This window comes from Egretta garzetta, unplaced genomic scaffold (genome assembly GCF_000687185.1).
Source record: "Egretta garzetta isolate BGI_Z169 unplaced genomic scaffold, ASM68718v1 scaffold561, whole genome shotgun sequence".
Taxonomy (NCBI): domain Eukaryota; kingdom Metazoa; phylum Chordata; class Aves; order Pelecaniformes; family Ardeidae; genus Egretta; species Egretta garzetta.
In genome coordinates this window covers 929,965-953,166 of record NW_009258760.1, presented here as the reverse complement: position 1 = coordinate 953,166, position 23,202 = coordinate 929,965, and the positions used below count along the sequence as shown (strand labels likewise).

The window sequence follows — 23,202 nt, the reverse complement described above, 5'->3', positions numbered from 1 at the left end:
TACAAACCTTTTTTCAACAGAACATGCCTGTGATACCAAGCCCATGGTTGGAGCAGAGGAAGAACTGCTTAATTAAAAGCAACACAAATTATGTAATATTTGGGTAGATAAGGTACTCAAATTTAATACCAGCCCTACTCTGATAGTATCCCACAATTAGTTCTCCACACCCCTAAGCCAGAACATTTTTTTCCTTGTGTAGCTATATTGGTTTATACCAGGCCTAAACTTACTTTTTCTTACATATTTTCCACCAGTCCTCCTCCAATCACTGGAAATTTATACGAAGAATCCCACCTTACTTGGTTAGACTCAGGAACAGAAGATTCCAGAGTGAGGAAGAAACCTGGAAACCTCTGCCTAAAACAAAGCCTAACTTTTCTACGCTTTCCATGGCAGCTTTTTTTTTTTCCTTCAAAATCCTCAGATAACTTGAGACACCTTATGAAGTCTGCCAAATTTCACAGAAATAAATTTGTACTTCTGAGATAAGCCTAGTTTCAATGCAGCAAATTCTGAGTTATTACGAAGCCATGCAGCATGGATATATTTCAGTACTGATCAAGGGATAAGGTTTCCACATCAGACAAGTGCAGGCTAAACATACACACAGAAAAAATGCCAGTTCTACAGTAAAAGCTTTCCATCCACTGGCCTTCCACCACTAGATGGCATCTGCATACTAGACCAATTCTAACATGAAGAAAACTGTTATGTCAACTGAATTGGGTCTTTTTCACATTACATCAACTGAATTGGGTCATTTTCATTAAGTAACTGTGTTCAATTCTTGTGTAGCATTAGTATAAAGACAACAGACCAAGGAAAAGGACATGTCTTCTCCTAAATGGTAAAAGCAAGGCAAAAGCCTCCACAAGACCGGCATGTCAGTTGTTTGTAGTTGGACCTCTAGGTAAGAGCCTTGAGTACGAAAGAATTAAGGTGTTTGTTCTCCATCATTGCTTCAACAGAATGGGGCCTTAAGTCTTACAGCTCATTCTCTTAACCCAGCCTCCTGGAAACTAGATGCAATTATGCTGCAGTTAAGGTGTCCATTAAAATGTAATTCTCCTAACATGTTCCCTTCTCCCAGCATTTCACAGAAAGGATAGACATTCTATCTTTGTGGAAAGTGCAAGAAGCCACTCAGGAATAGCCACCTGAAATATAAATACAAAATATTCTGGGGGTCACTAGTGGAAAACTACTAATTTATAAATGCCCAGAAATTAAAAAAAGACCACAAGGGACTTCTACGAGGAACTGTAGAAATGCTGCTAGGAAGCAGCCGGCGGGAACAATGTGAAATACTGCTAACGATTTTCACATTATGACATGTTTGTTGGGACTGCAAAGCAAAGCAATGGAGAAAACATTACATTGGAATATATTTACTTATTCAGGTTGCCCTCTGCATTCATCAATATTGTGCGCTCCTCTGTTTCATGTCATATTTACTTATTCAGGTTGCCCTCTGCATTCATCAGTGTGCGCTCCTCTGTTTCATGTCACGAGCTGCCGTTTGTCCACAAGATACCATTTTTTTTTCCCTGGCTAAGCCTTTTCAGTAATTAATTGGATCCATCTACAGCATCTTCTCTTGCACCCTGAAGACTCAAACCTTTAAAGCAACATGGGCAGGCAGAACTCTACCAAGGGGAAAAAAATCAGTAACTTAATTATTTTGCTCTCTGCAAATACAATTTACTATTTTTGAATATCAGCTATCTGTAAGAGAGTACAAAAACTGTAACCTTGCCTATTTGCTTTACTTCCTCCATTTAACAATAACTCATGTTAAGTTAAAACACTGAAACTTAACATCAGGGCACATCTATCACATTTCAAGAGGATTTTCAAGACCTGCCCGAGACCTTTCCTCATCTTTAACATAAAGCTTACATCTCCACTTCAAGACACGGAATAGCTCTTGCTGATCTTTGTTAGCAGCTGGATCTAGTTAGCACCTGCTTTCTGATATGGTTGCTTCTAAGACTGAGTCTGCAGTAGGCTAAACAGGAAGCTTGGGCTGCAGATTCTGTTAACTAAAGCAGCAGAACCCAGGAAAGGTGCTGTGCTAGGCCACACACAGCACATACTCTGTTTAAAGCTCCATCTGTTCTGACTGTTTCAGGCAGGAATAAGAATTTTCTTTGGAAAAGATTACCATAGCCATGTGTTGGCAATGGCGTATCGCAAACTTGTTCTGAATTACGTTTTTAACCTCTCATTTCTTGGGACATACAGGTGCAGAAATTAATGAGTTCAAAATGGACACTGGAAAACAGAATGAAATTTTGTCATTATTACCAATTAACATGCTGAGATCATTATTGTTTATTTTAACAAGACACACTTAGATACAGAAGAAGTAACCAAGACAGTTTTGCTGGTTTCCCAACAACTTGAGGGATCTGCAAGGAAGATGCTCAGGCACTACTAGTTCCAGAAATCCATGGAAGACAAGAACCTGGCAGACCCACAACACCACACAGTACCCAAGCTTATGTCTTGGCAACTTATTTACTGTCCCAACACTGACTTACTGTCACATGGTTTTCCAGCATTCAGTCCAACATGACCTGAGGTTCCTTCAGCTTTTATCATCTAATACATGCAGTGAGAAGGATGCTTTGTTATAAGCCCATGAGATCCATGAAGTCACCTGGTAAGATGCTGTCATCAAAACCTTCATCAATTTTTGAACAAAGCAAGCAAAATCCATGTGTGATCCAGGAGAAAATAGTATACAGCTGCACTGAGAGCAAGCCTGAAAACTGCTACTGCTAATTAGCAGAAGCAAACAGATGACAGCAGAGAAAAAATATGCAGGGCTATGGCTAAATATCCCAAGCCTGGCATTGATTCATGGAGTTCCTTTTTATTGACAAGAATGACTATGTGCTTAGCATGCAATTCTTGTGACAGTCCAGGACTCTTCACATACACATGAAGAACTGGATTTTGAATATGCACCAGAACATGAACTTCATGAGAACGCTTTTGTATTAAAACCCACACTGCTCTCTAAAGCGTATTATTAGCCCACGTGGACTCAGAGACATTTGACTGTGCTGTACTCATCTCTGCTCCAGCATAAGGAGACATTCTCTCGCCCTTGCTTTTTCACCAGTTCGTTTGAAGCCAAATATCCACATTTATCCTCATGTACATTACAAAGCAGATGGGATGCCAATCACGAGTCAAGTTACAATTCAAACAAGTTCAAAAGCAATACAATATTGACAGTATCACTTCGCCTCTGCTCTTTGCTAAGCTGTAATGTTACCTGTCAGGTTTGGATAAAGTGTCTTCATCTCCAACAAACCTGACATTAAGGAAAGTCCCAGAAACACCAGCCATGGATACAACACTGACAGTTTGCCAGGAAGAAATTCAACACCCTGTTAAAGGCTAGGTTTTTACAACTATTAACTACATAAGCCTTTATAAAGCAGGTACCCTTTTCTGTTAATCTTCGAGCTTTACACCAAAGGCCACACATGGAATATTTGGGTTTGTCATCTACATATTCTAGAAATTCCAGCTATCCAAAACAGAGTTCCTCAGTTCACCTTCAGTTCAACCACATTTGGTAGCAGTGGCATCTTTTATATTTCCATTACTACAGAGCAAAAAATATGTTTGCCAACCCCAAGCTAAGCACATACATCTCCAGTAATTTAATGTGACAGCTTCCAACATACGATGGCAATATCCTGTTGGACTTTTCAAAAGATAAGCCACAGACAGGAGCACTTCCTCATGTAAGAGGTATCTTTGCTGCTCATCAACTCCTATCACCTTTTGTCAGAAACACAGCAGAGAGGATCTTTATCTTCAAACAACCTTAAAACCGGGATGTAGGCTATTAACAACAAAAGTAAATTCCTTCCACAGATCTGAAGAATTTCCATTGGAGTTTCCCAGGCAAGTAAGTACATAGCAGTGCACTGCACTAGGATACTACAAGCTGTGTCATACGCACCTATTAGCTCCTCTCTCAGAGAATACAGTACAAATGCAAACTATTTTCATAATGGGATCATGAAGCTTGGTGACATCCAGCAGCAGTACACTTGCAGTTAATCACACCAAGTTAGAAGCAAAAAGATCAACTCAAACTTCAGTGGCCACAAATACTTCTGTGTGTCCAGACATAGCAAGCTGAATACAATGCACTAGTTTAAGACCTATTACAGTGTTTTCACTTAATCTATTTCTACAGCATTTTTTGGGAAATAGATCAGATCAGTACAAACAAGTCTACCTAAACAGAAATAGCATTCGGGGTATCAGAGCAGCACAATAACCACCTTTTTCCCCCCCCTCTTTCAAAGCAGCAAACAATTATGAATATTCCACACACAGAAACCACAAATCTCATATCAACACAAAAGAGACCAAAGAAGTACTCCTTGCAGCAGTATTTTAAATTAGATTAAAGCAGGTATTTTTCTCTAGTGTTTGGGAACCACAAAATGCCCATCAACCATAAAGGAACAAGACAAGAGGTTATGTACCATGTTGTACTCTACTGTGCAATCAGGAATGGATATTATTGTCAGATAAAATGGGTGAGGGAAAACACAAAAATCCCTCAAATGGTGTAGTGTTTTATACACCTCTTAACAGCTCATTTGAGAATCCTCCTCTTACTTCCCAGCACACTAATGCTGTGCTATTTAGCAGCACTTTAGGCTTGTATGGACAAGATGTTTAAGCAGAAAAAAAAATTATTAGCAATTAGACCACTAGCAATTTGCATGGAAGCTAATTTTATCTGAGTACAATTAGATTCAGGTTATCTTACCTCTTCCAGAATGGACAATAGTAAAATTACTAAGGATCTGTATTAACATTGTTGACATACACTGAAGTGGTATGGCAAATTCTGTTATGTATCTGATGCTCCTGACTTGCTTCTAATATGGACTATCAATCATATCTGTAGGGGTAAGGTTATTAAATCATGTATTTTTTTCCCCAATATAGGATGATGAGAGATGTTAGCAGATGTCCCAACTCCCCAGAAGTCAAAACAGCACTCACATCCTTTGCAAGTGATTGCTGCTGCATAAAAACAGCAATTCTTCACATCACCACCAACAGATTTGGCTTTCTAGTGCCATAAAATAAACTACGAATTTCCTGTTTCTTTAGGACACATAAGAAGGCCTGAAGACTTTATTTTCCTTTTGACATAGCATCTGTAATACAAGGGAGCATGTTAGGCACTCACATAACATACAGCTTTACACCTGGACATTTCATGATACAGAAGACATTGTTCCAGAAACTAAGGAAAAAAATTGAAAAGTGTTAATCCAGATGTTTGATAACATGACTCTTCTTATAATAAGAGGCTGGCACTTGGTAAAACCCAGCATTTTCAAAACTTGTAAAACTAAACCTCAGATAAGCAGTGACTTAGAGCAGGAAGTTACCCTGTCAAGGCTTACAGAACAAATTTCATCAATCACCTTGTTGCAAACTGAAGTTACCCTCACTTACACAGCTCTCATCACTGACTTTCAAGAACAAGTGTCTTTCAGCAACATCAGAAGAAATCTACTTCTATATTTTATTCTATGTATTGAAACTCTGATGCTTGCTTCAAGGTGGGGTAAATGAAACCATTGTTCAAAACCACAGACCAATCCAATATAAATCAATAACATATATATGTTGTTTGTAAGCTTTTTTAAAAAAAAACCAAAATCCACACTTCTTGAGTAACAGTAAGGTATGTTAAAATAACCAGTCAGACTTCATTCAAATGAATTAGACAACTTTTACTAAATGAAAAAACCTACATTTAAAATATGCATTTAAAACAAAATGGAATTAGAAAAAGAGACTGAAATCCATTTTAAAGAACTTGCTCACTGTGTCAGAAATCAATATATCTCTTGCATTATATAATGTGCCAGTTCATAAAACGTAAGTTACCAGAATCCTCAATTTAACATTTTCAAAGACAATACTGAAGTCAAGAGTTTTACATCTACTGATGCACATTTAGAATGGTATAAATCTGAAGCCTTCCCCCAAAGAATCTTACAAATTTGACAATATTCAATAAAAGCTTTTGTAGTTATATCCAGTAAGTATTGCATCCTAAAGCATCACAAATCTGTGCCTTTCATTTATCCTACTATAAATTTTGTATCTTCTCTGTCTTGCCATTTGCCAATGTTAACTCTTTTAAGAGAGGAAAACTGAAAAGAAATACTGCATAACTCTTGATCATGTACAGAAATTATTGCTACTATAGTACACTACAAAGCAGAAGTCTATACAATAGTATATGAAATTTGATCATGAAAATCCAAAGGATATAATCTTTAGTGACATAAGCCTTATAATCATGTTGGACATTCGTATAGCAGTTTCAGCTCACCACTCGTCAGCTAGCCTACTGTCCATTGATGAACATCCATTTAAACACACCCTCTTATGAAAAAGAATGCCAGCTTTCAAAGGCTTAGCAAATAAGGATCTTCATGTCCTGTGGAACTATGCAAGATGAATTTTGATGCAGGTAGGGAGTTACCTGGAAGCTAAGCATGCCAAAGGTGTTTCATGCTAATAAAACTAAAGCCAAGGTACCACATAATCAAGTTACCAACTAATAGGCAATACCATTTTTGTCCTATCTAAGTTAAATGAAGTGCCATAGCACAGTGTAACGTCAATAATTTAAAACAGTGTAGTGCACAAATTCACTGTGTGGCAGTTTAAGTTAAAAATTCAAGACAGGTTTTTGTCTCAATTTACGTTGGCTGTCGAGCTGTCCAGACTGGGCATTTTGGACTTAGTTTGCCTTTTAATCGCTACCATACTATAAACTTTGCATTATAATGGGGCACACATTTGGGCTGCATTATGAACAACAGGGGGCTAGGGGGAGGATAAGAGACCAATGGCTGTTCTAAAAAGCCCCTTCCTCATTTCAATTTCAAAGAGAGAGCTGGGAAATATGACTAGATACCATATTTGCATCATTCTAGCTACAAAATAACCAAAGTAAAAGCAATCAAGCAACAATAAGACCACATTACACAAATGGAACATCATGCTCTCATCTGGTTTAACTATTACATCAAGTTTTAACTGGGATGTTGGTCAACTTTAAAAACCGTGGTAAATGTGAATATGTAGTTGCAATAGTTTTTTCCTAATACTTTTTTTTACTCTATGGTGGATATTAGAACTTGGAGCTATACTTGTTACAATACAGTGTCGCACATCTTTCTACTAGAAAAAATTAATAAAGATCCTTTACCCGTCTCTTTAAGTTAAATGTGTGACATCATAAAGGGTGTCAAATGGCTGGATGGTTTTACAGTGCACACTTATTATATACTGTAATATGGAGTTTTGTCCTTGACAGATCTGATGGTGTTTCTATATTATTCCTTTCTTCACCTCTTCTTCGGTGGATTAGCTGTGCGAGGTGGAGTGACTGGACGCCCAGAATTCAGTCCACCATACTGGTACTTGGCTTTCTTTTCAGATGGTTTCAATATCTTAGAGAAAATAAAGAAGTTCTTTTGAGTCAATGACAGCTAAGAACATCTCAATGGAACAGGGAGGCAGGGGATGTGGTGGTGGGAAGAAATCGCAATCCTACAAATTTCTTAATCCTACATACAACAGCAATGCTACTTCTAAACCCTTCTAGTTCTACCACTACGTCGGGGTGGGAAGGGGCTGAGAACAAGTCCAAGAAGGAGTAGGGATTAAAATATGATCAGAGTAACCACGCTAAAAGGGTCCTGATAGTCCATCAGTCTGCATAATGAGGTACTCTGATCTCTAGATATAACTAAAGAATCACCCAATTAAACTTTGAAATGCACATCTGAATAGAGGGAATACCTTAATATGCAGGATTTTGGAAAATAGCAATCCCACACAGTTCTCTGGAGAAGAGTTGGTTTGCAGTTCCAATTGTCCACAGAAACCAGTCTGCTGTGCAGCCCTTTCTGTAGCTCAGGTATATTACCCTAATCTAACCATAAGCATGTCAACAAGCAGACTAACTCAGTCCATATGGCCGAACACCTAAAGGAATACTTAATGTACAAATATATCATACCTGAAAGGAACACATCAGAGTTTCATCCACACTCATCATGCCCCCTGCATTGTCAAACTCTCCACAATAATTTGGAGCTGAGAATAGGGTGACCAACTGCCGTTTAGCAAAGAATTCATATCCATCTTCAACCACCTGTCAACACCAGAGAAATCAATACAGCTCACATGAAGTATTTTTTTTTTAAAAAAGAAAAAAGCCAGTCTTGAGGCAAACAGGACTTATATTAAAGAAATGACAAGAACTCATCAAAAAGGTATTTTACGTCTTGGCTTTCAGACAGGACTTCAGGTTCAGTCTCACCTGGACACTAAATGCCAAATCAGGTAGCTTAACCTGTCTGACACTTCCAATGTTAAATACACATCAGCTTGACTGTTCAATATTTTCAAACTTGGAAGTCCGATTATGCACTACTAGTTTAAGGATTCCCAGCATTTTATGGTTTATACACAGAATCTGGCTGTTTGACCTATTTGTTGGGAGCAACAAGGTTTGGATACCATCTTCATTGCAACTGTAGCCATTAAGTTTCATTTACATTGGTGCTGATCATACAAACCTCAAGTGTAGGCTTTTTTATAATTTTCATGCTCTAGAAGCAAAGTGGTTCTGCCGCATTTTCTCTAAGAGGATAATTCACCTTTAAAATAGTGCAAGTAGTATGAGGCATCAACTAAGGATGTTCCCTCTTCCCTAAAATAGAAGCCTCATGTTACATTGTAGTGAAACTAGTGCACCAACTGCTCACTTTGGTGACCAGAGTCTTTTAAAAGATGCTTCTTTATAAAAGAACTGTAGTGACTACATGAATACAGGAGACTAGCAGCAATCTTGATCAGCAGTTAAGAAATCTTAATACCCATTCCACACACCGACTAATCTTCTCTAATGTTTTAGCAGTAAAATTGCAAGGAAAATATTTAAGTGTTCTGATAGTATACCCAAGCCTAACAGCGACACAGAATAAAAAGCCTATTTTTGTTTCACAGCAGGAGAGAGCTTTTAAAATTGACTAAATAATGAAACTGGAATGTTGCACAGGAAATCAAAACCTGATGTCCACTTAACTAGGACATTTGCTTAAAGTAACTTAATAAAAACCTGAAAAAAGTGTACTTGAAGTTTGACGATGCCAAAAATAACCTTGCTTTCTGCACATTTCAGAAAGTCAAATAATCTATGCCAAGTACTCTACGTAGCTGAACCAAAATGAAGGCAATGGTGAAAGCTTTTATGTACAGACTTGTTTGTAGAAACATTCAAAATGTGTTTAGTATTTCCATGAAGTGAGGCAGAGGTAGTTTAAGCCACAACTACCAGAGAACTGACTACTGAAACAGAAAAACATTGAAACTTCAGCGTACGTCTCGAATTCAAGTCACTTCACCACTTCAAACCTGGACACTTTACCTCTAATGTTCATATACAACAGTCCAACAGTAAACAGACAATACAAAAGAAAGATCAATGGGGAAATCTGGTGTTCGTATTTTACTTCACTGACATTAGACACTCAGCTCAATGAGTCAATAGAAGGACAGAGCCTTACAGTCCCTTTATTAGGAAGATTTTTTTCTAAGAGTAACACAATGCAAAGTAAGTTTCAAATATATCTTACTAATAAGCAGCACCAAAGATGCAGAAAGTCTAGAAGGGGAGGTTTTAAGAAGCAACAACAGCATAATTCATACCTGGTGAGCTCGACAGATCAAATCCAGATCATGACGATTCAGAAATTTACTGACCACATCAGCACCGAAAGTGAAAGAGACCCCACGATCATTTTCACCCCAACCTTGCACATCTTTGTCTGGGTCAGACCACAGCAGGTCACACAGCAAGCCTTTGAAAGATAATACAAGTGAAGATGCTAGTCTTAGGAGGTATCATTCTATAATGTAGAATTGTTTTAATTACCAGAGCAGCTCTCCTAAAGAAAATAAGCCTTAGCAACAAATACAGCAATACTTAAACTGCGACTCAGACAAAAGATACAGTCTGCATAAGTCTGGAGATTTTTTTCCCCTTACCACTGACAGTACCTTGAGATGAAACAAGTCAGAGCCAAAGAGTTCTCTGAAATAATATTTAATTTTAATTTTCAGCATGTTTACAGTGAGCATTTAAGGAGTTTAAAAATACTGCAGTGGGTACATTTAAAAAGGCAACGACCAATTTCACAGCTCACCAAGAAAGCTTCGTTTGAAAGTTGCAGGAAATTTTAAAATCCTATGCAAGGCCAGTCATAAATACACCAAATAAACTTGTGCCACAACCTTCTGAACATGAAATAGCTTTGATTCTTACCTTTCTTACCATGCGTGAAGAACCTTACGTGACTAAATCAAAATTTAACACAGCAAAATTCTGATATATTGTTTCAGGTAGCACTTTCAGTTTTCTTGGACTGCTGTTGAATTTTCAAAAAGCCTTGTGCCAACCAGTCTGGAATCTAAATTAGAACCATAAAGCTCTCTGGCGTTTTAGCACTGGTCAAGATCTTTTTTCTGCTGCCAACAAAAGGTCAGCTAACTCTGGAATTATAACTAGGTACTAAAAAAATTCTCTAGATCAACTGCAATGCCCTTATACATAGAAGTTTCAAATTACTTTCACATGAGAAAGAACCACGCCCATTCAACTACAACACAAACAACCCAAAAAAGCCTTCAAAATTTATTTCATAGTTTTCCATGAAATTTTACTTTCTTTACCTGTGATGACTAATCCTTAAGCATTTAAATACTTAAGAGCACTGTTTCACAGTCTGAAAGAGATGCCAGCAGGCTCCTTCATCTGGCACTCAAGTTTGATTTACAATTACATCTAGTTATTTGCTCAACAAAATACTGAAGACACTATTTCTCAAATAGTAGATTCTTCAAGTTGTAATCAAGCAAAACTACTGTCTGAAACCTACTGTGCAACTGCGTAATTTTTCATTTACATACAGCTATCAGATGGTCTTTGGTGTCACTCACAGTTCCTCTCTAGCAGAGGTTAAGATTTTATTCACTTTTAGAAGACAACAGAGCAAATACAACTGCATTTTAGATAAAGTATCTATCTAGAAATAAACTACAGAATACAGACAGCATATGACAGAAACTTACTTTACTGAAATGTAGTTCTCTACTAACATGTTTTTCAAAACAGAATAGTTGCTCTGCAATCCCTAATGGTTTCTTATAATGAATTTCCAACAAGTGACAGAAGCTTGTTAGGAAGCTCTTCCTCTTCTACTCTCTCCCCCAAAATCAAATAATCTTTAGGGTTATACACAGCAATAGGCAAATCTGTCCTATAATCTTCAGCAGTGGGGTAACAGAACCCTGCAACAAGTTTGTCTAAACTATGCTGCCCAAGTAGTTTTATATTTTAACATGCAACATCTACCATTGCAATAGCTTAGGTTGACCAGGAGCATACCATAACACAGCTGATGCAAGGCATTTAAGATTACACAAGAGGGAGTCACAGTTTCCTAAGAAGCAAATGGTTGGCAATGCTGACCAAAACACATCATTTATATCTTGGCCTCATAAAATGCAAATACTTTAACAGTTACCAAAGGCAAGTGATTTAAGTTGGAATACAGTCAGATTTCAGCAAACAGCTTCCAAAACACATAAAAACGCCACCAAAATAAGAGGTCTTTAAACTGCAGTTGAGGTTGAAAAGGCTTTTTTTAATCAGTCTAGAAGAAAACATCATAACTATCTAATCTTCTCAGCACAAGCCACACAAACATCTACCAAGAATTTCTGTATCAACACAAACATTCACAAAGTGACATCCCTCCACAAAGGGAACGCCTTCAAGGACTTGTAACTTTCACAGAAGTGAGACCACTTCAGTTTATTTTTCATTTTTCCACAAGATTTACTTCCATTCTGTAATATGGGTTGCCTTAAGTAGGTCCAAAAGGCCAAGACTTCTATGTCACTGGACCATATGCACACACACATATGGTACATTTCATTTTACCTCTGCTGGTAAACATCCAGCTATTACTTATGAAAGCAAAATGAAGACTGCAAACCACTCCGTAGATCAAAAGCCTTTTTTTTTTTTTTTAAAATCTCTATACTTATTTTTAGGAAGTACTAAGAATACATAGGATTTCAGTGGAGTGTCCATGGAAACCAGAATTACATTCTGCAAGGGCATGCCTGAAGTGGGGGTGGCTGAGGCAGTAGTATTAGCCTGTTGAATAGAACTACCTTTTCTGAGAGCTCTGATAAATGTAAAGATTGATTCGTTTGTACTGACATTTATTTGGTTATGCATTGAGTGAATTGGAAGTAGCATAAAAAGAACAATGTAGTAATTTATACTACAAAACCACTCATTTACCAGTCTAGTAATGCTTCTCAGTGTCAAGTGTGTACATACCAGCTCACACAGAAATGTTGTTTAAGGGACAGTAGACATTAATATTAGTCCCTGAATTACTCCTGTGCATCAGCACTGAGAAACATTACAGAAAGTAGAATTCTTCTATTTCAAGGTTTAACTGTAATTGCAATTAGTATTTCAAAGAAGTTTTAGATGTGATATGTGCTGAAAGTTAATTTTAGACCACTGTTGAAATCAACACTTTAAAAAATATCCCATTGCACTGCCCGACAGTCTTTTCAATCCACTAGTAACAAAATTTGCAATAAATGGGACACCAAGGAGGATTATTAAACCACTCAAAAGAATATTGCACAGAAAGCATTGGCAATTTGCATCCAACATCCATATACAACGTGCTAGTGTATTACTAGAAGAAAATTTCAGGACTAGCATGTTGGTGACAAGCAACTGAAATCCCAATTGCAATGAAGTAGGAGCGATACTTTACAAATTTAAAGAGGAAGGAGACGTGGAGACATGGCCCCAAGTAAGGAGAAGCCCAAATACTTTAAATAATACTCAGCAAGCTTTAAACAGTTATGTTTTTTGATAGACTAAAAGGTTAGGTTGTGCTGTTTAGTCTCATTGGATTTTTCATTAGATTTCTAAGTTTGTTTTAAGGCAAACTTGTGGATAATGTATACAAACTTAGGTAATGTATCCTACTCTTATGACAAGCAATAACAACATCAGCAATAGCCTCTAACTTATCGGATAACAGCCATCATGAGGAAGAAGATTCATGCCCTGCATAGACGTCAAGGAATACTGTACTGTGAACAGAGGTTGTGTTAAGTCACTGCACTGCCTGTATAGAAATTGATTAACCTGTTTCATCATTTACAGTAAATTCCATGTCACTCACCTGTGTCAGGAACATCTGTAGGTCTCATAATTCTCCGGATCTGCTCCATTGACTGGAGATCTGGAGATAGTCCTGTAAGCACAAGAAAACAAGTGACTTATCTACATATTTTACCTGTAAAAAGGGTTCCAGAGAATACACAGTTAGAGGTTCAAACTCATACAGCATCCATCGTTTCCACTGTAATATAAACAAGAGTTTGCTATAAGACAATTAAGTTCCTGAACAGAGGGACAGAGAATAACACAAGTGGAATTTAGCAAGGGGTTTTAATTGTTTTCCTACCATTCTTTTAGCCACACAGCACAGAACTCTACAGTTAAGTATGTTCTCTTGAACAGTTTACTAGAGAGAACCAGTGAAGGATAGTATTCCCATCATCTAACACAATTAAACTGGATGCAGATGACCTTTACAGCCACCTTACTTTATAAAAGCTAAAGGAAAATCCCCTACCCAGTTTTAAAAGACCACAAGCCAAGGTAGAGGTTCAAACTCATACAGCATCCATCGTTTCCACTGTAATATAAACAAGAGTTTGCTATAAGACAATTAAGTTCCTGAACAGAGGGACAGAGAATAACACAAGTGGAATTTAGCAAGGGGGTTTAATTGTTTTCCTACCATTCTTTTAGCCACACAGCACAGAACTCTACAGTTAAGTACGTTCTCTTGAACAGTTTGCTAGAGAGAACCAGTGAAGGATAGTATTCCCATCATCTAACACACAATTAAACTGGATGCAGATGACCTTTACAGCCACCTTACTTTATAAAAGCTAAAGGAAAATCCCCTACCCAGTTTTAAAAGACCACAAGCCAAGGCAGCCTGCAGGTATGACTGGAATCATAAGTCACATCACTGTATTTCAGTATTTTACCACACAACTGCTGAACAGCAGTCACTGGATGCTGTAAACAAATACTAGACTGCACAACTGCATCAGTTAAGGGGCAGAGAGGTGGTCATCTACTACAGCTCAGCTGCTCAGTCATTTATGAAACTGTGCTACCATGATTACTCAAAAAATCATTTATCGCAAAGACACAGCTCTTTGTATAGTTTTGCCATATTAACATAATTACAGTCAAAGCCTGGGATTCCAAAGCCACCCTTTGAACAGTTTAAGTACACACTCTACAGTTTTTCTACTTGAGGCATACAGGCATGAAAGGGAACCTACTAGATGCTCTAGCATCTTAACGTGTCCTTAGATAAGGGCCCTAAAGTGACTTAAATGATTTAGGCCAAGATTACCTAATTAAGAAAGTTGCAAATTTGGAAACAGCACAAAGACTTAATTTGTGACGAAACATACTTCATATTAACAAGCCATATCCATTTGACTCAGTCCAGAACTTTGAACATGAGAGAAGAAAACCTGTCACTGTATAAAATAATTTTAGCTGACATCAGAGTTTGCACAGTGGCAATGCATGTGTTACAGGAACAACGACTCCAATGCATTTGATATAAAGACTTGAGGAACTTTTCTTCAAGTACTAAGATTTTAGATTATTTTTGTTGAAACAGTCTTATGATGAAAGCCTTCTATCCTCATCAGCTTGTTAAAACTGTCTTCACAATACTACCTTAAGGTTGTGAAAGATGGCAGAAATCTTACTTTAAATAGCGTATCAAAGGAGTTTTAGTCAATTCTACTTACACAGCAATACAGGGATACTGATATAAATTCAGGTAGATAATCAGCTTTTAAACTTTGACCAAGCTACCTTTTCCCCTTCCCCAGAACTAAACTATTTGCATGCAGATTACATTAGCACAAAGGCATGTGGATTCTACTCTGATTCTACTCAGCACCACAACCCCAAGACAGCAATGGACAATCTCAGTGAAATAAACAGAACCAGTCTGTGACCTTCTATGAGGTTACAGCTCTCACCGTTTCAGGTTGCACTCAAGACATCAAGTTCTTTTAAAAAAATGTTATTACAAACCATGTTCTCAATCCTATAGCTGTTAATTTTTGCGCTATTTTACACCACTGTAAAGTGGCAAACCCCCACAAAACTGCCTGCATGTTTGTAGAGCTCTTTGTAACCTCCCAAGGTATTCTCTACCCAAATATCTTCCCACTCCCCCTGCATAAAAAGAAATATCTAATGTCTCAAATTCAGATTTACAGACAAGTGTTGCACGTGACCGGCATTAAATGAAGGAAATAAGAATGCAAACACAGGCTACTAAAGCTCATTGTCAAACTGCTGCAACCTACAGTGTACTGCAACAAAACCGGGAAGTACACAATTGAATTAAGTTGTCTTGTCACATAATGACAGCTAAGCACAGGAAAAGCATCTTTCAGTATACTAGCTTCCTGAAGTGTAAGAGCACCCTTCCCTAAGGGAAAACAGAAAATGAATTGTCATTATTCCTGGCAAACTCCTCAAATCCAGGCTCTAGATTTGAACCACTCCCTGATCAGGTGGAACTGGTGAAGTAAGAGTGTGGTTACTTATTTTTATAGTGTAATCCAGGAAGCTCCCCAGGTCTCTTTGGATTCTATGCAAGATTATCAAGTAGACTTCACCTTCAACATACGTTTCATTATCATTAATGTCACAAGAAACACAGAATTCTAGAGCTTGAAAACATTATATAAATCCAGTATTCTACTGAACTAACAGACTCCTATCTCAGACCTTAAATCCAGTGTGATAAGACCAATGTTTTCCATCAACATGACACTACAACATGGACTTAATTTATAGGAACTTGAAAGTAATCACATAAGGTCTCTAAAGGTCAGAACTACAGAGTGGTGTCATAGATAAGAGGACAATACCCTACAGAATACAAAGCAGAGCAAAAGGGGGAAGTTGGGCATGGTTATGGAATAAGCTTTAATGAAGCGAGATAGCGAGCAAAGTCAGAAGTCGAGAGGACAGCCTTCAGAAAAGGCCAAAATACGACTTGTATGAGCAATGTGGAAAGACAGGGAAGAGAGAGGAAAGTCATGGGAAGGATAAAATGAAAAGATCCTTTCAACAGCATGAACATTTGGAGACAGGGATGGCAAGAAAGGTTTGATTTATATTGTGGGATAGAGAACTCAAAACCAGCAGATGCCCAGAAAGTCTAGGTAAAAAAGTTGACTCAGCATTTTGAACTATTGTAGATAAGTCTACTGGGGTAAGTTAGGTGCCTTTTGTTTTACTATGTTATGCGGTTTTGCAAAGTTTTATTATATATCCCAGAGGACAATATTTTTACAATAAACTATGCAAAAATGCGCAATATAGTAAAAAAGGCACCTACCTTATATCTACATGCTAGCTTCAACCTCCAGCAGAGTTGAATGGTTTGTGTTGCTGCCTCAGTGTTTATTATAGTAGTAACATCATGAAAAGCCGTTGACAGTCCATGACTTCATAGGATCTGCAATGCAGTTTGGATAGGATTGGAGAAGAGCGGAAAAAGGGCAAAACATATGTGCCGAATGTCCACTTTCATTTATTAGGAGCAGACAGCACATGTAGTAATTTTTTCACTTTATTTCACAGCCCCAAATCAGTTGTGAGTGACAGTAATTTCAATTACAGATGAAGCCTGTACAAGTTTACGGGACAATTAGCATTCAATAAAGTAGTAAATATTGCTTTTCATAATTGGATCCTTAAAGCATACTGTACACAAAATAAAGGTTTTCCTACTTGATTAAAGAAGAGGTTAATCACCCCATATATTTATAATAAAGCTTTTTTTTTTCTTGAAAAATAGCTTTCTAGACTTCTTGCTTTTAACTCAGGTCTTAAGTGCATATATACATAAAACTATCAGTTTTGTCATAGAACATAACATTCTACTCTACCTGCTAAGCTTCCTTGATTACATTCTACAACCCACCTAAGCTTAATTGTTTGCCTGAAACACCACAGTATTTTGTTACCATTCATTCTCTATTGTTTCCCAAATAAAACAAAATTCAAAAAAGCGTAATGATAGTAAAAGAGTAATTCCTTCTCCAACTTTTTTGGAAACAAATTTATTGTATCATTTTAGCCACTAATAATTGACTACCTTGGTGCAGAAGTGGTTTTTTTATCTCACATTCCTAAAATTATGAGATCTAGCTCATGAGACAGGTACCGGCTCTTACAAAAGAAAAAAGACACTATACTACACTGATCAAGAATGACATTAAAAGGTGACCTGTGAGAAAACAAGTACTTTCTCCAACGTGTCAATGCTACCTGGAGACAGGCAGACTCAACTGTCTATCACTGCATTAATTCTGTATTTACAGAGATATGACAATACCTCAGAGCATGTTATGTGTAACACTGATAGGTTATAATAGCAGGCACTAAAGGCAGAAGCTTTCAATACACAAGATTCAGAAAGAACCACGATCATTTTTACAGCACATTTCCATAGAGGCAGAGCCCTTGCAGAGATTTATGTATTAATAAAGGCAGGACGACAGCTATGAATACAACCTTACAAAGTTTGGAAAAGTCTGCTCAGGAATTTTGGGTGCACGCTATTTGTAGTTCCAAATGGTGCTGTTCAGTCAAACTAGAGGTTTCTGCCATGCTCTCACTTCCACTAATCTCTAATTATCTCACTGGCAAAGCAGGTGGGACACCTACCAGATCATCTCAGGATCATTCAGTGCAAGGCATCAAGTTGCTTATTAATGGAGGTAGTTGCAAAGACAGCTGCAAAAAGGCAGGACAGCTCTTACTATAAGTAATTTGAAATTGTTGTCAGTTGCTTGACTCTGCAGGTCCTGAAAACCTATACTCATCATTGCCTGTAAAAACATGGGGAGTCCCCTTCCAGAAAGAAGGGCACCCAAGTAAGTTCCAATATCCAGAGAAGTCGCAAGCTTCAGTCAGATCAATACCAAACACTTTTCCTACATGAACAAGGGCAGCACTGGGACAGGTGCCCACAGAACACAGGCTTTCCAATAGCAAAGGTTTTATGGAGTCAGAGCAAGCCATAGCTGACCTGCTGTAATATTAAGAAATGTCTGTCTGCAAGCAGCAGGCTTGACTACGTGACCTGAGAGGTCCCTTCCACCAACATCTTATGAAACCAGCTAAAGAGGCCAAGACTATAGACCTGGGGTTAAAATGTTATTCTTTCACTTCACTCCTAGGGATGCCAATGTTAGCTAAGGCTGTGCGGATAGATGGTAACAGCAAAAAGTCATGTGGCAAATTAGGCAAGAATTCCTACACACTGGTAGGAATACTCACAAACACGCTTGCCCCTCAGGCACAGAGGGCCATGTATATCAGGTAAGAATGCCATCTGTCTGCTGCCAGATGCACAGAAACGCACAAGGCATAACAGTGATCTTTACAGTCAATATAGAGCTAAATACCAGTATACACATCCACACTCCATTTGGTATAGCATTAATGAAAAGATCAGGTTAGACACAGCCTTTAAAAGCACTCATCAGCTTACCTCCATGACAACAGAAGATCTTCTCATCCACAATGGCTGCAATAGGCAGACAGTTAAAGCAGTCTGTGAAGGTCTTCCACAGCTTAATGTTAAATCTCCGCTTGCCTACAAGAACAGTGTGTGACATTAGGAAGAGAAGGTTGTTTTCTTAAACCCAACCTGCAATACATACCCTAACCTGACCAAAAATGTTGGCAAACTCTCTCCACAGCGCTTTACTTCTGTTAGTGTACTTAGGTTTCGATCTGCTGCAACAGCATTTCAAGGACAGCAGAAGTGCAAATAATAATTCTCTAGAGTGACTTTAACCTTTGTTTAAAATGTACTTTTACAAAGTTCCAAAGCAGGTTCACAGAACATTGAAGTCCTTGCAGTACAAGAGTCACTACTACAAGTTGTCTCCAAAACACAGTATTAGTCTATAGCAGTCTTTCAAAAGAAACAGGTTTTGCTTACATTCATCATAGAATCCATAGATCCGATTGATGCTAGCACACTCATGATTTCCTCTTAAGAGAAAGAAGTTTTCCGGGTACTTGATTTTATATGCCAGTAATAGGCAAATTGTTTCCAGAGACTGTTTGCCTCTGTCTACATAATCTCCAAGGAAAAGATAATTAGCTTCCGGTGGGAATCCTCCATATTCAAATAATCGAAGCAAGTCTGTGTACTGACCATGAATATCACCTGAACAAGAAAATGTTTACCAAGGATTAGTGCAACCACATAAAGAGTTCACAAATAAAGAACTTAAATCAGCTAAACACTTTTTATTAATTGATCTTAAAAAAAGCATTAATATTTCCTTTAAAAACAGACTGGCAATAGGCATCGGAAAGGTGAGAACCATGTTAATATTACAAACTGAAGTACTCACTAAATGTAAATAACCCACAGTATTTGCAAAACTGCTATGTCAGTTATGAAACCAATCTGAAAACCAACTACAGAAGTCTTCACAATTAAGCTTAAGCTTTCTAACCAAGCTCTAATTATTAAAGCAAGGTCAGAAAGACACCTCTAATTGAACAGTTGCATGGCCAGGAAACTAACATATTAAGAAAAAGTTAAGTCACATTATTTACTGCAAAACCAGAGCAGTAAAGAATCTAGATAGACTGGAGAGAAACTGAACATTGTGCTAGCAGAGAGCACTTCAAAGGTCAACTGCTTGTCCTCCCATAGCATCTCTGTCCTAAAATTCCCATCCTCCAGCATTTAGGGTAACTCATCCTTTGATGCAAGTATTCATACAGAACCAGTACGGAGACTCAAAGACTGATATCCCTTACAAGATATTCAACCCTGCAAATATATCTCAGGAAAAATAACTGTCATGTTACTCTCGTCACACTGCCAGCTTTAAAATTAAGCAGGCTTTCTATGAAACAGCTCTGTGTGGCAATTACATCACCACAGCGTATCATATCAGACTAGCCAAAGCTAACTATCTTGTGAGCTGCCCATAAGGTCAAAGAAGATACCAAAGCAGCTCTGCAGTAACTTGTAGAATACTTGCTATGTATTCCAGCCGACTGTAGAATTTATTACCGAAGTAACTGAATGCAAAAAAGCTACACTAGAAGCCTTCGGTACAAGCTGTATGCTGTTTAAATTTAGTACCTCCTGGTCCCTTACACTAAGCATTCTGTAAATGCATTTTCACTTTTGCTGCTTGTTCAGTGGCAAAATCCCAACTTCATTAAGCACAACTACTCTCCCATAGAGCACTAGCTACTATAGCTTTAGAAAAGCAAAAAACCCAACACGCACATCTCTACAACTTCTTCCACAATCTGAAAGAGAAAAGGCTCCCAAACCTGGACGATCTCCAGTTCAATTGTTAAAGCATACAGTACTAAGAAGAGTACATAGCCATATTCCTCTTTACTCTTTCCATGAGAAATTCAGTACTTCCTCTTTTATGCAGCATTCTTCCATAACTACTTCTCACTCGGGGAGAAGAATCACTTCCCAATTTTCTTCTAATAATGGGGATCATTACCCACTACCCAATTCCAGACATAATCTGAAGTTTCACTGGCAAAATAATTTTCACACATGTTGCAACAAGAACGATTCATATTCTACTTGATATTTAGAAATCTCCAGGTCACAACCAGAAGAAAACATAGAAGACTCCTCAATGAGTCATTACTATGCTGAGTCTCGTACTCCAGAACTACGCTATCAATACACTCTCCAGACTTCACCACCACCAGAATTAACTACCAAGTAAGCATACTACAGAAGGAACAACAATTGTGTTCATTGTCCAGAACTACTTTCAATTATGTACAGGAGCCAGAGGGACCAAAGCACTTAAAGGGTAAAGAAATATTTTACAGAAAAAAAACTGTAAAGAGACTGGAACATGTACTATTCCATTCAAGGCACTTCGCATGTTAAAATACAGCTTCATACAGGCACAAGTTGAAGTCTACCAGATACAAAGCCTTACAGTAAAAACCGCACCTATTTTAAAATGGACGTTTACATAAGAGTATCTTTCATCTTACATTAAAACACAGTCATTCAAGATGTAAAAGCTTATTTTGAACTGACTTGATTACAAGACAAGACAATCCTATAATGGTTCCTCAGGCATTGCCGGAACACACTAAAATAGTAGTTCAAAGCAGTACAGCTGCATATTTTGCTTTTGGTGAAAGCGATCATCTTTCTTTCACTTTTATCTAAATGCATCTTTGACAATTGCTCTAATACTAAATTTAGATGCACCTGACACTTCCTGGTGCTATCACTGTCTTTGGAATCCAATTTTAAAGTAACAAATGCCTTATTTAACTGTGCATTTGCTATCCTATTATTGTGCACCTAGCAGTCCTTTCAACTGCCTCAATTTAAGCAAATGAGAAACTAACTTTGAAGGACACTAATTATACTTTGCAGACCTTGACTTATATACAATCTAAATATTTAATTTGAGTTTTCATTTTTTCTTTATCTATGAATACAATGACACTACTGTAGTCTTTTCGCTGTAGCATAAACACAATTTGGTAAAGCTGGATTTTACCTTCAAATTTATGGCATTAGGCAAGCTGGTCCGGTTTTTCTTCCCCACCCTACCAAGCAATTAGTCATTTAAAAATGACTTTGCCATTAGTGCTTTTTTTAATTGGTAATATCCTCTCTTAATGTAAGAAACATTGCTACATTAGGTCTGCCAGGAAGAAGTTGATCTATCTTTGAGCATGTTAGTAACAACAAATTCAAGGACTGCTTCCATTTTAATGCTATGACACTAAGAAGCCTAATTCAAGAAATTCTATGCTTTCTAAGACTGTGCCTGCTGTTAATAACTTGAAGGATGATTACAAGACAGTATTTACAATACTTCTGTAATCGCTTTTAACAAACTTGCCTGCCTATTAACAGCATACTTCTGAAGTCTAGCATCTTATAAAGGCTTAGAGAGGGTAAAGAACACACACATATTAGTTTTATCCTTATCTGACAGCAATAACCATGTTTGTTAAAACTTGCTATAAAGCTCAAGGAATTTATTACATGGTAACTATGCCTAATTTAACAGCCTGCACCCAGTTTTATTTTTTCAATTGAAAGCCTAACAGTGTTTTCTTCAGCACTATTTTTAAAGTGTTCTGTTTCACAACATGTAAAGATCTTCGTTTTGCTTATGCTTTGAACAGAGCTTTGAACATTTGCTTTTAAAGCAGCTAAATGCTTTTTGAAATATCAATTGAAAGAGTAGCAGCTCTGTGCAAGCAGTCCCTAAGGAAGTACAAGGGACAGGTTGCAAAATTTGTACTAGACAAGGGCACAAGCAGCTCTTACTGCTAACAGAACATGCTCTTAAATAGTACTGGGAGCATCAGCAATCTACCAACTGTTAGCTGACTTTTCTTGACCTAATCCAATCTAAGTTGAAAATTACATTTAAGATTGCGAAGACCTCACTCTAATCCATATCACCCAAGTCAAGGTCACTTTCCTATCTCAGTATCTTTCCAACCCACCTAGCATACAACTAGATTAAAACACTGACATAAAACACATACATGCAAAGTTTACATACCACAAATTTTCAGAGGTGCCTCTAGTTCCAGGAGAATAGGCTGGCTAAGAAATATTTCCCGTGATTTTATGCACAAGCCCCGAACTTCTGCTTCAGTCATCTGAACGATCTTCCCAGGACGACATCCTCGTACTGAAATGAGATGTTTAACAATTGAAGGTAACTATCACAGCAATAGATAAGGGCAGATGAGCTGTATTTGAAATGTGACAAAAAGCCAGCAGCACACTCCAACATCTCCACCAAATGTGTTGGAATTATGTATTCCAACAAATTCTAAAATTCATCTCTGATACTGTGCTAAACCTGCGCTTAAAGGTCTGT

General features: G+C 37.6%; 1 protein-coding gene across 1 annotated transcript; it reads right to left on the bottom strand.

The window, feature by feature from the left end:
• Window positions 1-5,815: 5,815 nt before the first annotated feature.
• On the bottom strand, window positions 5,816-23,041 carry PPP1CB (protein phosphatase 1 catalytic subunit beta). Its single transcript, XM_009649304.2, has 7 exons — window positions 22,879-23,041; window positions 19,272-19,502; window positions 18,816-18,920; window positions 13,374-13,445; window positions 9,799-9,950; window positions 8,105-8,239; window positions 5,816-7,532 (listed from the first exon to the last, which is right to left on the bottom strand). Exons 1-7 carry the CDS (start codon window positions 22,976-22,978, stop codon window positions 7,428-7,430), a joined length of 900 nt encoding a protein of 299 aa, XP_009647599.1. The 5' UTR covers window positions 22,979-23,041; the 3' UTR covers window positions 5,816-7,427.
• Between the last annotated feature and the right edge of the window lie 161 nt (window positions 23,042-23,202).

Coding starts and splice junctions, on each gene's coding strand:
- PPP1CB (XM_009649304.2), bottom strand. CDS start 22,978: ATGACTGAAGCAGAAGTTCGGGGCTTGTGCATAAAATCACGGGAAATA. Junction 19,503..22,878: donor GGCACCTCTGAAAATTTGTG/GTATGTAAACTT, acceptor TTTCTTGTTCAG/GTGATATTCATGGTCAGTAC. Junction 8,240..9,798: donor TGATCTGTCGAGCTCACCAG/GTATGAATTATG, acceptor TGGTGTTGACAG/GTGGTTGAAGATGGATATGA.